We start from the raw sequence: 18,275 nt of genomic DNA, 5'->3' as shown, positions 1-18,275 counted from the left end.
TCCTCAAACGAAGCCAAAGACACACAGTGGAAAAGGGGTAAGAACTGGTGTAGGGAAAACTTAGAATCCATACGTAGAAACCTAAAAGTGTATCTCTATCACCACGCACACAAATCAACTCAAAGTGGATCTAAGACCTCAACATCAGACTTCAGACTTTGAAATTACTGCAAGAGGAAGGAGGAGAAAAACTAGGACTTGAAGGCATAGAGAGAAACTTTTCAAAGAGTCCCAGGGACACCGCAGACAGACAAGAGACCTGGCAAATGGGATTACACAAAACAAAAAAGTTTGGCTCTCCTTGCTTTTTTCTAGCTCTTTTCTAGCTCTCTCTGCTCTTTTATAGCTCTTTTTGCTCTCTTTCCTCTCTTTTTCCCAGCTCTCTCTCTTTCCCAGGCCTTTCCCAGCCACGTGGAGTGCCAACCTTGCCTGGTCCCAGCAGGTCTACTGAATAAACCTACCCCTTACCTGAATACCACGTGTGTGGTGCTGTTCTTACTCGGCTACCTTTTTTTAAAAACCTAACATAAATGGTGCGGTGACTCGGATAAAGGGCTTAAAGTCAAGATAGGTGGGATTCCTCTCTGTTTTTTCTTCTTTTTTCTTTTTCTGTTTGTTTTTTCCTTTTTGCTCTGAGGAATACCCACAGTTCTGATGGCCTTTTGCGAACCCGTCTGTCTGCTGCGGACACAGCGCATCGATACCATTGCTGCTTTCACGTCCACGTCCACACCACTTCTCTACTCTGGTGAGTGAAACTACTCTCTACGGCTCTCTGTTGCTCAGTCTCTGTCCAGACGTGGCGCCACGCCAGAAAGTTCCTACAGCCTTTAGCTGAAAGGTCGGTCACCTCTGAAGCCGAGGACGCTTGGTTTTAGGGGCTTGGCCATTTCTCTCTAGAGGACTCTGGAGGAAGTCGGGACGTCGCTTCTGCCTGGTCAGCTCTCCTTCACTCACCAGACTGACTGTCCTACACATTTAATGGGGTGCTGAGAATCGCGCCTGAGCCGTGAAACCCCTTTGAAATGCCTCCTGCGCTCCCTGGAAAGCCAGAGAGCCTCATTTTTATGCCATTCTCAGATGTAGACCGTTTCTGCCACTGCAATGGTAAATGGTCAGAAGTCTGTTTATGTTCAGGCTCTCTTTGCTCTCTCTCTGCCATTCATGTCCAACTTTCCCTATCTCTTCCTTTCTCTTTTCTCCATTTTGGCTTGTGCCTTGAAGAGTAGGACGCAGGCTGGGTCCCAGGGACCCCCCTCTAGGTTCCCTCCCAAAGGCTAGCCAATGTAGGCTTGATCTATTTGTTCAGGGTTTCTTTGCATTTTTTTTCAGAAATTCGCCATCTTGAGTTCGCCATCTTGGCCACATGGTGGGTGAAGGGTTTGGCCCCATCTGGCCCTTAACCTTCCACCAAGCTTACTACTCCATCCATCTATTCTAAGGTGCCTTGCTAACAAGTTGCTCTTTTCTCAGGCACTCGTAACTGAGGCCCAACCATCTGATGTGCTTTGTTAGCAAATACGTTTATACATTGTTGTCAAAATTTTAGGTTTTGAGTTTTGCTTTTTTTGTTTTGTGTTGTGTATTCTACTGACTACATGGTTCTAAAATACTGGGCATATCTGAGCTAAAATTTTCATCACATCTAATGAGTTTTGTCATTTCAGAATATTTGTTGGCAATTCTTGATAAGGACGAGGTAAGCTCTACTTATTCCATTTGATCTCCTTGTTGCTCTAATTGGAAATAATAAAGGGCTTTTGTGGCAAAGATTGCAGTTCAAAGCCAGCCCAGGCTGAAAAATCCCTAAGACTCCATCTCCCAACTAACCTGCAAAGAGCCAGGCTGGAAGCTTGGCTCAAGACTCTTATCTCTAACCAGCCAAACACTGGAAGTGGTACTATAACTCAAAGTCGTAGAGCACTAGCCTTGAGCAGAAGTGCTCAGGGACAGTGCCCAGGCCTTGAATACCAACTGGGACAAGCCATCCCAGCAATGAGCACCTAGACTCAGCCAGTTTGGGGAACAAGGGAACATGGACAGGAGTAAGAGGAGATGATGTCACATCAGCTACTTTGTGCCTGCCCTTCCAAAATTGACCAGAGCCAGGAGGTCAGTAGAAGTAAGAAGCCTGCCCATCCAATGTCTAACCTGTCTACCTATTAACTGAACACAAATTACTATTCTTGCCTTTGTCACCTGACTTCTCTACCTACTCGCCAGATGTCAGAAGTAGCTAGGGACATTTCGACCAACATTCAGCCCCAAATCCTTCCTCTTTCCATTAATTTGCTCTCTAGTATTTTTTTTCCAGCCCCTCAATGCTCATATGACTTCTCCAGATTTCACCTAAGGACTCAATCCACCAAGGGACAGCTGCTGCTCACTGCCTTCTCTGGGAGGGGACCAAATTACAGCCTTTTACCCCTATGTTCGATGCCCCTTGTCAGCAGGAAGTAGCCAGAGAGAATCCATGCCCTATTTCATGATTATTAAAAGGCTGGAATGTAAGGTCCGCTCCTGGATGGCGAGCAGACTCCACCCTCCTCACAGCAAAGTCTCCACCCAGTACCTGCGTTACCTAGGCAACTGGGACACCTGGAAAAGGTCACATCTGCATCCTCTGAGGTCAGTCACATCTGAGTTTGATGTGGCCACACCTTTCTCCACCCATACCCTAGATAAGGATTAGCCCAGGCCCAGATGCTCTCTTTTTTCTAGCTCTTTTCGAGCTCTCTCTGCTCTTTTCTAGCTCTTTTTTCTCTCTTTCCTCTCTCTTTCCCAGATCTCTCTATTTCCCAGGCCTTTCCCAGCCACGTGGAGTGCCAACCTTGCCTGGTCCCAGCAGGTCTACTGAATAAACCTACCCCTTACCTGAAAAAAAAAAGTTTGTCACGACAAAGGACATAGTTATTAAACAAGTAAGGCAGCCAATAGATTGGGAGCAATAATTAGACAAGGCCAAAATATACAAGGAACTCAAGAAAACTCCACCCAAAGCTAATAAACCAATCACTAAATGGCCAAAGGAGCTAAGGAAAGACTTCTCAGAAGAAACATAGCAAGAAATACTCAACATCCCTGGCCATAAAAGAAATGCTAATCAAAACAACTTTGAGATTCCATCTCAGATTGGCCAACCTTGTGTATGCAAACAACATCAAATGTTGGTGGGGATCTGGGGAAAAAGGAACTCTACTGCACTGCTGGTGGGAGTTGTGAACTACTACAACCACAGTGGACAGCAGTCTGGAGATTCCTCAAAAATCTAAACAGATCTTCCTACAACCCAGCACACCACGCCTGGGCATCAAAGCCAGGAAACCATAAGGTCACATGCACATCCACGTGCACTTCTGCACTATTCACAGCAACCACACTATGGAGACAATCCGGATGCCCTGCAAGAGATGAGCAGATCCAAAAACGTGGTTCCGGAACACAATGGAATTTTACACAGCCATTAGAAAGAACAATATGTCATTTGCAGGCGAATGTATGGACCTAGAACAAATCATGATAAATGAGGTAAGACCACTTCAGAGGGACAAAAGGTGTAAGTTTTCTCTCATATGCAGAAGCCAGATCTAAAATATACTAAGACATTCACACACAGTGAGACCAAAGTAGGACACTCTTAGGACTGGAACAAAAAGACCAATATCCATGTGCCTCTGATCATATAAAATAAGATTGATCAGGGGCACTAGTGGCTCACACCTATAATCCCACCTATTCAGGAGGCTGAGATCTGAGGATCACAGTTCAAAGCCAGCAGTGTAGGTAAGTCTGTGAGATACTTATCTCCAATGAGCCACCAGAAAACCAGAAGTGGAGCTATAGAGCTCTTCAGGCCACACTGACTGACAATAATAGTAGTTGTAATAGCAATAATAATAACTACAATTATATAATAATAATAGCTATTATTAGTATAGAAATAAACTCCAGGAAAATGAAACAAAGGTTATTCTGTTGATATTTTTGTTTTCTTTTTGTCTTTTTTTGGGAGATTTTTTTGGGAGATTAAGTGGGGACATAGAAATGGAGGGACAAAGGGCAAACAACTACAGCAGTGGTACATGTATGTTTTGCCAGTCCTGGGACTTGAACTCAGGCCTGGGCACTGTCCCTGAGTCGCTCTGTGCTCCAAGCTAGTGCTCTACCATGTGTGCCCCAGCGCCACTTCTGGCCTTTTCTGTTTATGTGGTACTGAGGTATCAAACCCAGGGCTTCATGCATGCTAGGCAACACTGAACCACTAAGCCACATTCCCAGCCCAAGCAGCAATGGAACTTGTTAGACACTATATTGAAGATGAACCACACAACTTGTGGGTGGGAAAAGGAGGGAAAAACTCGCAGAAAGTGAGAGAAGGTGTGGCACTGAACAAAAAGAAATGTACTCATTACGTGGCTTGTGAAAACTGTAACCCCCCTATACATCACCTTCATAATAACTATTTAAAAGAATTTTTTAAGCTGGGCACCGGTGGCTCACACCTGTAATCTTAGCTACTCAGAAGGCTGAGATCTGGATAGAGGTTCAAAGCCAGCCTGGGCAGGAAAGTCAGTGAAACTCTTATCTCCAATAAACCAGCAGGAAACCGGAAGTGGTGCTGTAGCTCAAGTGGTAGAGCGCTCACCTTGAGCTGAAGAGCTGAGGGACAGTGCTCAGGCCTAGAATTCAAGCTCTAAGACCGACAAAAAAGAGAGAGAGAGAGAGAGAATGTTTCAAATGGGTGCTGGTGGCTCACACCTGAAATCCTAGTTGTTCAGGAGTGCATTGCAGATCAAAGCCAGCTCAAGCAGGAAAATCCGTGAGACTCTTATCTTCAATTAACCATCAGAAAACAGAAGTGGCTCTGTGGCTCAAGTGGTAGAGCGCTAGCCTTGAGCTGAAGAGCTGAGAGACAGCACCCAGGCCCAGAGATCAAGCCCAATGACAGACAAAAAAAATAGAAAAGAATATATGGACACATGTATGATGACATTTGGAAAGCAATACATGGAAAAATCCAGTTGGACAAGAAGATGATAAAAGGAGCACCCAGTAGAACTTTTTGAGATGAAGAATGCCGTGTTTGAGCTGACAAACAAGAACCTTCAACAGCAGCCTTGACCAAGCACAGCTGATTTTCCAGGGCTGGGAAGGTGGCTCAGTGGTAGAGTGCTTGCCTTGCATGTATGAGGCCCTGGGCTTGATTCCTCGGCACCACATAAGCAGGATAAAAAAAAAAAGCTGGAAGTGGCACTGTGGCTCAAGTGTAGAACACTAGCCTTGAGCTGAAGAGCTGATGGACAGGGCCCAGGCCCAGAGTTCAAACCCCACAACTCACACACACACACACACACACACACACAAAACTGATTTTCCAAAGAGAAATCAAGAACATGTTATGGGGAGAGGATCAGTTTGTCAATAAATGATCATAGAAACCTTGAAAATCCACATGAAGAAGAGTGAACTTGGACTCATTTTATACTCTATAAAAAAATCAATTCAAAATGCACTAAACACTTTGAAGACCAGAAAATATAAAACTCCTAGAAAACATTTGAGGGAATGATGGAATCACCCTTAAAGCTAAATCTAAAATACAACTGGACATGATAGCTTGTACAGGACTCCAGGCATTCACACACAAATAATCAGACTGAAGGAAGATAATTTAAAGGGAGGAACCTAAAGGTGTAACTCCTCTGAACACTTAAAATATTACTGGTCAAAACAGATCCCAGAAAATGGAAGCATGGCTTTTTGTTGTTATTCTTAGTGGTGGAGCTGCTGGTGGTGGTGCTTTGTTTTGCTGCTGGGGATTTTTGTTTGTTTTGTTTTTTTCTTTTTAAGGGGACAAAAGGGAATGTGCTTAATGGAAGGAGGGAGGGTGAAGAAATGCAGTCATGGGATTCAGTATACATTGTGTGGAAAGTGAACTTGTGGGCATGGGTGGGAGGGAAAAACTGCAGGTAGGAAGCACCAAAAAGAATTGTACTTATTACCTGACATTAAGTGCAACCCTCTGGATAACACATTACTAATAATGACATTATCTTTTAATGTGTTTAATTTTTTTTGTCCGTTGTAGGGCTTGAACTCTGAGCATGGGCGCTATACCTGAGCTCTTCAGCTCAAGGCCAGGGCTCTACCACTTGAGCCACAGTGCCACTTTTGGTTTTCTGGGACTTTATTGGAGATAAGAGTCTCCTGGACTTTCCTGCCTGGGCTGGCTTTCAATTGTGATCCTCAGATTTCAGCCTCCTGAGTAGCTAGGATTACAGGCGTGAGCCACCAATGACCAGCTATGTGTTGAATTTTCTATTAAAAAACAAACATTGTTTCACTGGATTAAAAGGCAGGAGACAGCTGAGTACTGGTGGCTTCTACTTGGAATCCTATCTACTCAGCAGGCTGAGATCTAAGGAACAGGTTTCAACGTCAGCGCAAGCAGGAAAGTCTGGGAGACTCTTCTCTCCAATGAACCACCAAAGGCCAAAAGTGGAGCTATGGCTCAAGTGATAGAGTGCCAGCCTTGAGTACAAAAGCTCAGGGACAGCATCCAGGACATGAGTTCAAGACCCAGGACCAGCAAATATACATGCATACACACAAAACAATGAGAAGTTGGAAAAAGACATACCATCAAACTGAAGTACAAAAAAAGAAAGAATTTACATTCTTATTATAGAAAGAAAATTCAAGTAGAAATTAGTCAGAAGAGGTAAAGAATGTCAGTGTATATTAACAGAGGGGCAATTCATCAAGAACTTATAACCATTATAAATATACATGCACTCAGTGTTAGCACACCCCAAATATTACTAAACAAATATTACTAATCATAAATATAAAAGTCAAGACACAACATTTGTGGTTGAGCCCAATGGCCCAATCTGATCAATAGATAGAATGTTCTCGTTAAAAAAAAATCAACACAGACACATTACAACTCAACAACACCCTCGGTTACATATAAATTTAGCCACCTGTGGAATAATGCCCTGTGTTTAAAGAAGAATTGAAATCTCTCAGGTGCCCACAGTACCTTTCCCAAACCACATCATATCCTAAGCCATAAAACCAACTTCACAAAACACAATTCGACTTTCAGGTTTCTATATCCATAATAGAATAAAGATCAGTATCAAGGAACACGACACATGCTGTTCAAAGAGATAAAGATTGAACACAGGTGTTTGAATCGTCAGTGGACATGGAAGAAATCAGGAAAGAAATCTCAAAACTTGGACACTGAAACAAAAATGCAAACACGCTGACTAGAACCGCGGAGCAGGAAAGGCACTGTGATGAGGACACTGCACCGCTACGAGCACCTTCCTCAGAAACTCAGAGACCCCAGATTAAACCACCTAACCCTGAAGTTCAGGCTGCTGGAGATAAAGGAGAAACACCCCCCAAAAGAGAAAAGTCCTACCTTCGGCAGTGGCTTTCCCCGGTGGCAGTTGATTCCACCAACGTAGACCATGTTGGGCATCACAGGTCTGGGAAAGTCCAAGACAAAGTCAGTTCTCAACAACCAAATCGACACTTGGCTGAACAGGTCATATGTAGTGACCGGGGTCTGGAGAATCTCAGAGGCAGCTTCTATGGCTTTTTCAAAAAATATGGGACAAAATAGATGTTCTGTCAGGAAGGAAATGTGGTTCCACACTCTCTCTCTGAAAGTCATGGTGTGTGATAAGCCCTGGAACGATCTGGGACCATAAGAAGGAGGACTGGGGCACTGGGTTCCTTCTTCAAGATTAGAGCAAAATGCTCCTCTGGAAAAGAACACAGACGGGAGTGAAAAATACCTGGCAACAATTAAGCCACACATGTCAAAAGGATCCAGGAACACTGCATCAAAAGAACTCTCACGTAGGTACTCTATCAGTTCTTTGTCATTAAACAAACTCTTACAGCGTGAAAAAGTGATATCAAAAAAAACTTTAGAAGAACCTGTTGCTAGAGCAAACATATTGTTATCCCTAGTTTTCCACTGAGCATCAGCAAAATCCTTGAACTTCTGGTCCAAATTGTCTCGCGTATGAGAAGTCGAGTACATCTTCACTGTGAAGTTCAGTGAGCGTCCCGGCTGCCAAATCACCTCCGGCACAACTGCGACCACCTCATGCCCTCGGTGGATGAGTTTCTCCACCACAGAGCGCATGGACAACCAGTGGCTGCCATGCATGGGCACCACCAGCAGCTTGCCTGCCTGGGCAGAGCCTGAGGCCAGCAGCAGACAGGCACACACAGGAAGGAGGGCAGGCAAGACTACAGGAGCCATGAGAAATGCAGCCCACACCAAGCCTACAGTTAGACACTGTACAGTAGGTACAGTAAGGACAAATACAAAACATACTGTGGATAAAGTGGATACACACATCTGTACAGAAAATCCTAGTTGCTGCTAAAGATTTACTCAAAAGATTAATGAGAAATGAGCTTCATCTGCCAATATCTCTCATTTATTTTACCCAAGTAAGAAGTTTTGATATCCTTTGCCTTGGGGAGAAGCATGCCCCCTACTGAAAGGATTATTCAGTAATGGATTTGGACTTTGACACTGTAGAAAGATGGAGAGCTAAACTAAACTTGAATAAAGTTCCTAGTACTGAATTGTTTCCCAAAAAACTTGGACTTTATCTAAAGTCCATCAAAGACTTCTTACTCAAAATGAAATTGGCACTCAATCTCCAAGGAAAGACAGGGAGATGCCCAATCGTGGCCTCCTCGCTGAGGTGATGAGAATGAGGTCTGAGAACGTGGTGTAGCTCTGGGGACGTAGGACACAGGGTTTGGGCTCTGGCTAAATGCATGCTCCAGGGAGCAGGAGAAGCCCCTGAAGAGGTACCCGGAGGGCAGACCCAGGTACTCGGCCAGGATCACACCACAGGGCAAGGCCATGTCTGTGAACAGAGCATCGAGCTAGGTCTCCTGGAGGAACTTCAGGGTGGCAGAGTCCTTCAGGAGGCTCTGGCAGTTGAAGAAGACCATGTCGATCACAAACATGTTGTTTCAGTACTCGGTCTGAGCAGCTGTCAGGAGCGATCGATTGTCAAAGTGGTGATTCCCAAAGAGGTGGAAACGGTGCTTCAGCTCACCCTCGTCATAAGGCACTGCATAGATTTTTTCTCTTTTTTTTGTACCTTGGTTTTATTTATGTCCAAAAATATTTCAAAAAAATTACAAAATACTCCAAATGGAGAGCACACAGAAGTCACGATTTCTGAGTGTCTACTCTGATTACACTGTGTTATCACATGGCAAACTACTCATATATACACTTGAAGAACTGAGAATTATATTCACCATTTTGTAGTCACTAACTGCTGACTTAGCTTCTGTAACTTGCTTTTGCTAACGTTAAAGTATAAAGATAGGTCTGTGTCAACAAACTCTAAAGAATGTAACCGCCGTGATAGGTAACTAACTGCTGACCTCAAGCCCCAGACATTCCCAGAGTCCGGAACAATGGCTAACACATATTGCGGATCCTCCTCTGGGAACTGGACCCCGAGATAATGACCAACTGGCAGGACCAGCAAACTAGGCCAAATGTCAACCAATCGCAAGCCTGTAACTATGAGAATTCCCCCTAACCCTTATCATCCAAAGCAACCAGCCCCCTTGAGTCACCCCCCACCAAGCATTTTATAAAGAGTGTTACAAAATTTCCCGTGTGGCATAGTGATTTGCTGTGAGTGTCTACCGGGGCCCTGCCCTACCTTAAAATGTATAAAAGGTGCTGTAACCCTGTGTTCAGGGCCTCTTGCTAACACCCCTACAACGGTGTGCATGAGGTCCGTGCTCACGAGTTTGTTAATAAACGACTCTTTGCCGCTTGCATTGTCCAAGGTCTCTGGTGGTCTACTGGGGGGCTCTGGGTACTATACACTTAGCTTCAAGATATATATAAACCCAGCAAACCAGAATAAATTTTTCTTGTGTAGTACTGGGACTCTTTCAAAAGCAAATTCACTCTAGGCACCAGTACCATGATGTTGTGACCTCTGACACTGAGATGCTCCACTACATCCTTCATACTGAGCCAGTGGCTTCTATATACATATACATGTACACATGTATTGTAGATAAATGTATTGTAGATAAATGTATATATAGATACAGATATATATGTATGTATATGAACTAAAGATCTTGCCCTATCCCATGAACAAGTAAAGTACAGGAACAGAAGAAGTATGATGAAAGCAAATAAAATTGGGAAGACATGCAGCTGTGGTACTCACTAGACACTATGTTGAAAATGAACGATACAACCTGTGGGTGGGATAGGAAGGAAAAACTGGGAAAGAGCAAGGGAAGGAGGTAATGGTCCAAAAAGAAATGTCCTCTTTACTTAACTTATGTAACGGTAACCCCTCTGCACAGCACCTTTATAATAAAATATATTTCATAATTTTCAAGCAGAGGGAAGAAACTGTGGACATGCATATTGTGGGAAAACAGCAGGGTGATACACATTCAAATGCTTGTGGTTCAAGTAGCCAAAGGTACAAACAAACAACAACAACAACAGAACAAGACGCAGACAGCGCGGAACGGGCTGGGAGGCCCATGCCCTGACACGCACTGCCTCCCAGCTTTGGAGGATGGAGGGCTGAGGACAGCATGTCCTACTCTCTAAGACTGTGGAGGAGGAGCATGCTCCAGCCTGTCCCCTAGCTTCTGGTGTTGGCTGGCTATCTGTGCTGCTTCTTTGTAGGCTGGAGCCTCACCTGGCCCTGCCTCCTCTTCCCCTTCCTCCTGGGCCCATATCTTGTATCAAGATCCTATGGGGGAGGGGGTCTTATGGTGACCTCCACTTAACTACTAACATCTGTAATGACTCTAGACCCACTAAGGTCACCTTCTGAAGGCACTGGAAAGAACTTTAATATATCTTTCCGGGGGAGGCAGAGCAAGGGATACAAGTGAGCCACTGACATCCACCCACTGCCTCACAGCCAGGCCCACTTTCCCCAGGAGGGACAAAGGCTTGCTGCCTATGGAAGAGGTCGTTCTTAACCTTCCTACCTCTTTGCAAGGAAAACAAAGTTGACTACTACAAGTAGAATAGATTTCTGGTCTCAGAACTCCTTTACACTTGTCAACTCTCCCCCCCCCAATAATAATACATAGAAGACAAAAAATAGGCTAGAGAAGGTAACTGGCTCTTACTTGCAATTCTATGACTGGGTATCACCTCATCCCATCAAACAAAATGAGCACTGCAACAAGTCAACTGACAGTGAAGCACAAGGCAGTTCTAGGCTTCCGGAGAGCACACAGGGAGCTGTTCCCTTCACTCCTCCCAGTCCTAGACACATCCCCACACATGCACACCCCATTAGTCCTGCTTGCAGGCCACAATCTTCTTTCAGAGTACATTTCATAGCTTGTAACTCACTCACGTACATCTGCCTCTCCATTAGACAAAAGTCTACCAGGCAAAGCCAAGCTCATTTGATCATGGCCATATCCCCAGCACTCACCACAGAGGCTCACAGAGGCTCTCCATAGGTAGTGATCCAATGAAGGAATAGTAATGCTAAACAAAGAACAAATGACCAACTAGACACTAGTCTGCAACGCTATCCACGCCAGCAAAACGAGTTCACTACTGCTAGAGGATTGGATCATCAGACATACTGGCAAATATCCAGGGAAATGTCACTGCTATTCTGACCAGCCAGAGGCCAGGCATTTCCAAGCAGCTCCCTGTCGACACAGGAAGGCAGCCAAGTATACAGAGGAGGCACCTGGGGAAGCTCAGATTGTCTTGTGCGGTGTGAGTGCATCCCAACAGCTGTCTCCAGACCTACAACTGCCCTGGATTCCAAAAATCAAAGCTGAATTCCTTCCAGCTGGACCACGTACTCAATTCTAAGGAAACTCTCTGAAAGTTGCAAGAGACTATGCACAGTCTTTCCTGGTAAATCTATTTTAACATTCTCCTCAAGAATGATTCTGGCACTCCTGTTAAAGTACCTAACAGGATCACATGTAATGAGGAAGATTCTGTTAGAGGAAGCCCTCAGGGAAATCTGTTGGGTAGCCCCTCAAAAACCAGAACTACATGCAACACACATACACACGCGTGCCGCACACACACACACACACACACACACACACACACACACACAGACACACACACACACGAGCATTCTCTCTCAATTCCTGCTTTCTCTCCATCCCTTCAAGCAAAGAAATGAGATTCAGACCAGGACTCCTGTTGTCCCACAATGCAAACCTGCGTGGTTTCCCCAGAGACAGACTGCCCACCAGAAACATGCAGATCATAGATTGTTCCAATGAAAAATGGACTTTTCTTGTGCTCCATCCAGATTCTCAGCCAAATGGTTCCCTTTGGTATTGAAATTAATCTTTGTGAATTTCACCTTCATGATACTCATAAATATATAACCTTCTACATGGATAAAAACTTACCTACATGTAGCTCTTTTGATAGATATATAAAACCATATATTTTATTTCTATACACATAACCATACATAGACATGAAAATCTCTATGACTCAATGCAACAATATATTATAGATGCAGCTATAATGTGAGTCATATAAAATCTCTCAGGTAACCAATGGGTCACTCTGAACTAGGTACTGGTTCAGGCATTTGTCTGTACCCAAGGGTGTAGGTGGGGCCTGGATGGTACTTGGTGCTTTCTTGATGTAAGACAAGGGGAACTGAAGCTTTGTGTGTGTGTGTGTGTGTGTGTGTGTGTGTGTGTGTGTGTTGGGTTTTGGGGGGTTTTATTAGGTCATGGGGCTTGAACTCTGGGCCTGAACTCTTCAGCTCAAGGCTAGTGCTCTACCACTTGAGCCACAGCACCATTTCCGATTTTCTGGTGGTTAATTGGAAATAAGAGTCTCATGGACTTTCCTGCCCAGGCTGGTTTTGAACCATGATCCTCAGCTCTGAGTTTCCTGAGTAGCTAGGGTGAGAGGCATGAGCCACCACAGTCAGGCTAGATTGAAGCTTGTGAAAAGGGTCAGCAAAGAGCAAAGAGCTGTGCCTCATCTCCACACATCTACTGTAGCGTCCCGTCCTTTTGGAAAGAGTACGATCTCACTTTTTCTCCCTTGGGCTGAAAAGTCACTTTTAAACAACATATCCATCTATGAGAGAAAATGATATCACAGTTCCAAATTCTGCTGTGCTTTCAAAGAGACTAGAACCACAGATTTAAAAAAATGAATAAGCTGAAACAAAGATACAGGTTGAGCCATTGTAAAAATGAGATGTACAAGACAGCAAGATGAAAACGAACTTCACGACGTGGGGGGGGAAGGGAGGCATTGGGAAGGTGGGGAGGGGAGGGATGGTAAGGGGAAAACAAAGGAGGAGGCAGCAATGCCCCATAGGAAAAGTACTCCTTACCTTGCTCATGTAACTGTAACCCCTCTGTACAGTACTTTTACAATAAAAATATATATATATAATAAATAATAATAATACATCCCTAATAAAATTATATAAAAATGTGGCTTAGTGGTAGGGTGCTTGCCTAGCATGCATGAAGCCCCCGGGTTCAATTCCTCAGTAATATATAAACAGAAAATGCTGGAAGTGTTGCTGTGACTGAAGTGGTAGAGTGATAGCCTTGAGCAAAATAAAAGAAGCTCAGGGACAGTGCCCAAGCCCTGAGTTCGAGCCCTAAGACTATCCAAAAAATAAAAAATAAGAATATATAAAATGAAAGCATATAGTGAGATTAGACATGAAACACTTTCCTAGAAATTAGACACTGTGTATTGCTAAGAATATTATTCTTACATATGACAAGTCATTTTCAAGTGCAAATGACAGAATCCCAGTTTAAACTGCCTGGAACCACAATACAATTTATAATGTTTTAGAAGTATATGTCCCAACTAATGAAAGTAAGTCATACAAATGCCAGGTGGAAAAATTATCTGCAGTTGATATCACATATCTAACAAATGTTACAGACTAATCATTGAAATTAGGAACTGAACTAGATCCAAGATAAATATGCAAAACCCAACAGTGGACATTATTTATAACCTGTTCAGAATGAAGTTAAAGGAAAATTACCTTTTGCACAGTCACTTTCAAAACAATAAATCTCTATGAATGAGATACAGTAGGAGATACAAAATGGTAATAAAATTAAGCTATAAAATTTTATTGATGGACATAAAGGAAGATTGGAATAATTTAAAAGAGAACATTTGGGTAGGAAAACACAAGAGCAAAGTATACTTATCTTCCTCAAGCTAAAAAGAAAATCACTTAAGGTAATAGTAACAGAGCCCTAATAGCATTTTTACTAGCTACTATTATTTATTACTAACATTAATCAATATAATGGTGTGTTTGGGGTTTTTTAAGAATGAAACAAAACAATCAGTTTCATTTTCAAAGCAAGATGTTATGACTGAGAATACATTACAAGATTCACCAAGAAAGCTTAGAGAGAAAGAATAGCATGTCTCACAGGCATTAAAATTTACTACAAAGTTACTTCATCAAAACATGGTATTGCCCCATGGGTAGGAAAATAACACAGAAAGAAAAAGTGAGGGTTGACAAGCAGGTGCAAAGAAACACAGAAAATTGAAATGATAAAGATGTGCTTCAACTCCATGGCCATAAATGACATCTCATTAGATGCTGTGAGGACAATGGACTCTGCTTGGGGAAATCACACAAAACCCACTGCTTTCACTGTGTAGTTGAGAGAGCTCCCTGGATAAATCACAAAGCAGGGCTGCAGCCCTAGGGGACTTAAGAGCTTTACATGTAGCCTAGGGAAAACACAGAGACACTTTGACCTTGGAAATGAGTAAGCAAGTTGAAATCTAAAAATAATTTAAAGATAAAATTCACCAGACTGACTCCTCCAAAGATGAAAAATAGTCACAGCTCATTTAAAACTAAGTGTTACTATACCTAATCATCAGGAAGAAGCTGAGAGCAATTAGTTACTAAAGCAATAAATAGTCCTATAAGATGGTAAAGTAATGGTGGTATATAACTCATAAGAGAGGAAATTCAGACAACCAATAAGTCTGTGATAAATGGAGTAGCCATGTGGAATTTTTCACCAGTAAAAATAAGAAAACTTGCCACTGGAGGCTCATGCCTATGGTCCTTGCTACTCAGGAAGCTGAGATCTGAGGATTACACTTTGAAGCCAGACCAGGCAGGAAAGTCTGTGAGACTCCTGTTGTCAATAAACAGCCAGAGAAAGAGCTGGCTCAAGTGGTAGAGCACTAGCGTTGAGCAAAACAAGCTCAGGGATAGCACAGAAGCTCTGACTTCAAGCCCCAAGACCAACACACACACACACACACACACACACACACACTTAACAAAACTTCAAAAGTTTGGTAACATGAAGATCCAGGGAGGATATGAACAAACTAAACTTCTCAGATACTGTTGATCATAATGTAAAGATCAGATATTAGTTCTCACATTTATAAAAATATTTTATAGGTATACAATGTTTGATCCAGTTACTCTACTCTAGGGTGCTGGCCGACTGAGATGAAGCCAAAAATGGGGAAACATTTCCCATTTTTTTAAAAAAAGTAAATATTTAAGTCTTGCCAGGTGCTAGTGGCTCATGCCACTATAATTCTAGCTACTCAAGAGGCTGAAATCTGAGAATCACAATTTGAAGCAATCTCAGGCAGGAAAGTCTTTGAGATTCTTATTTCCAATTAACAACCAATATAGCCGGGCACCAGTGGTTCATGTCTGTAATCCTAGCTACTCAGGAGGCTGAGATCTGAGAATCACAGTTCAAATCCAGCCTGGACAGGAAAGCCCATGAGACTCTTATCTCCAATTAACCATGAGAAAAACAGAAGTGGTGCTGTGGCTCAAGTGGTAGAACACTTACCTTGAGCTGAGGAGCTCAGGGACAGCACCCAGACCCAGAGTTCAAGCCCCAGGACCCACAGAAAAACAAAAACAAACAAACAAACAAAAAACCTTCCAAAATAGCTGGAAGTGGAGCTGTGGCTCAAATCATAGCCTTGAGAGAAAAAAAAAAAAGAGCTCAAGAACAGCACACAGACTCTTAGGTTAAAGACCCAAAACACTGCACCAAAAAAATACTGAATAAATAAAAATAAGTCTTATTCATAAAAGCAAACTGAAAAATTCCTGAATACCTAGCAATACTAGTTGTGAAAAAATACTATAGTATTTTATGCAATTATTCAAATAAAAAACTATAAAGATCAATAATTTTGAACTGGGAGCATGGATCAAATGACAGAATATGAGACCCTTGTTCCAGCCTCAACACCAGATTGCATGTGTGTACACATGCAAGCATGTGTGCATGAACGCACCCGCACGTGCACACACACACACACACATACACACACACACAATGGTATCTATGGCTTATTAGCAAGTGAAGGTAAGAGAAAGAACATTACATCTAATATCATGTTTTTTCATTCTAGAAAATAACCATAAGAGATTATGTTACATGTATGTACATGTGCTTATATGTACAAACTGAGAAAGTTACATACAAAACTATTCAGTCATACATGGGATAACATCTGTGTAGCAAGAAGAGATTTCATTTATTACCATTTTTTAACATTTTCTGCAAAACTAGTAATAAAAGTAGTACTAAAACACATCTTGAAAATTACATATATGTAAGTTTTGTGGGCACATGTCTATGAGGGTGGGTTCGCACAACTTACTAGTGCACAATTACAGAACTGGCACAAAACAATTCTAAACTAGAGAGAAATCAGAATTTCAACAAACATCAATGAGAAATCTCATTTGAGTAGGGAAATTTTTTTCAATGTCTAAAGTCACATCTCCACTCTTGAACCACATCCACATCTTACCGGGGCAGTCAGTGTGCCAACAAGAGAAGTCCTACCTTAGCCAGTGGCTTTCCCAGGTGGCAGGTCATCCCACCCACGCAGACCATGTTGGGCATCATGGGTTGGGGAAATTTCAAGACAAACTCAGATCTCAACAACCAAACAGACACTTGGCTGAAGAGGTCATACATGGTGACGGTGTGTGAAGAATTTCAGAGGCTATGTCAGTGGCATGTTTGAAGAAAAATGGACGAAAGAAACATTCATCCAAATGGGTGAGATAGTTCCATACCCTCTCTTGGAAAGTCATGGCAAGTCCGTGCAACTGGAGAGATCTCTAGGAGCATAAGAAAGGGGAGCAGGGCACTGAGCACCTTCTTCAAGGCAATGACAAAATACTCTATGGGCCAAGACCACAGATGGGAGTGAAAGCTACGTGACAACAATCAAGCCACACACAACAAAGGATCCAGAAACACCCCATGAAAGAACTCTCCTTTAGCTATGCTACTGATTCCTAGTCATTATGCAAACAAGTACAATGTGAAAAAAACAATTGAAAAAGAAAGACCCTGGGAGATCTTGTTACTAGAGAAAAGACACTTTGTTCCTGACTTTTCCATTAGTTGTCAACAAAAACCTTGAACTCCTGGTCCAAATCCTCCAGCGTGTGAGGAGTTGAGTACGTCTTCACTGTGAAGTTCAGTGAGCGTCCCAGCTGCCAAGGGAACTCGGGCATGACCACCACCACCTCATGCCCTCTCTGGTTGAGTTTCTCCACCACAGAGCGCGTGGACAACCAGTGGCTGCCGTCCATGGGCACCACCAGCAGCTTGCCTGCCTGGGCAGAGCCTGAGGCCAGCAGCAGACATGCACACACAGGAAGGAGGGCAGGCAAGACTGCAGGAGCCATGGAGAAGTACAGCCAGGAGCAAGCCTACTTCTTAAACTAAAGTTAGAAGGTGGCCAGAAATAAAGACACCAAACCTGCCCTCAGAGAAGGGCACAGATTCACAAATTCCTTTGAAAGGGTGTCCTCACTGTAAATGATTTACTCAAAAGGACAAAGAAAAATGAGTAATATGGACTAGGATGGACTTGAATGTTTTGCAGATAAGAATGGCTTATGTGCTTTTCCTTGATGAGAACCGTTTACTATAATGTGAGTTTTGGAAGAATTATAACGAATGTACTTAAAGATTCCAAAATTAAGCTGATGGCTCACGCTTGTCATCCTACCTACAAAAGAGGCTAATATCGGGGCTGGGAAGGTGGCTCAGTGGTAGAGCGCTTGCCTTGCATGCATGAGGCCATGGGTTCGATTCCTCAGCACCACATAAGCAGAAAAAGCCGGAAGTGGCGCTGTGGCTCAAGTGGTAGAGCGCTAGCCTTGAGCTGAAGAGTTGAGGGACAG

The 18,275-nt window shown here is 43.1% G+C and overlaps 2 protein-coding genes and 1 pseudogene across 2 annotated transcripts in view; all 3 read right to left on the bottom strand.

The window, feature by feature from the left end:
- Positions 1 to 8,290, bottom strand: part of LOC105980125 (UDP-glucuronosyltransferase 1-9-like) — a 63,478-nt gene extending 55,188 nt beyond the window's left edge. The window contains exon 1 of the mRNA XM_013008865.1: positions 7,436 to 8,290. Within this exon, the coding sequence (XP_012864319.1) occupies positions 7,436 to 8,290 (855 nt within the window). The remainder of the gene's footprint in view (positions 1 to 7,435) is intronic.
- Positions 1 to 18,275, bottom strand: part of LOC105980109 (UDP-glucuronosyltransferase 1-7C-like) — a 178,603-nt gene that overhangs the window by 88,140 nt on the left and 72,188 nt on the right. The window lies entirely within an intron of this gene.
- Positions 16,891 to 17,774, bottom strand: LOC106003059 (annotated as a pseudogene).

This window comes from Dipodomys ordii, unplaced genomic scaffold (assembly GCF_000151885.1).
Source record: "Dipodomys ordii isolate 6190 unplaced genomic scaffold, Dord_2.0 Scaffold1, whole genome shotgun sequence".
NCBI classification, from domain to species: domain Eukaryota; kingdom Metazoa; phylum Chordata; class Mammalia; order Rodentia; family Heteromyidae; genus Dipodomys; species Dipodomys ordii.
Note: the sequence above shows the minus strand (reverse complement) of the source record. Positions and strands in the feature narration are given on the sequence as shown.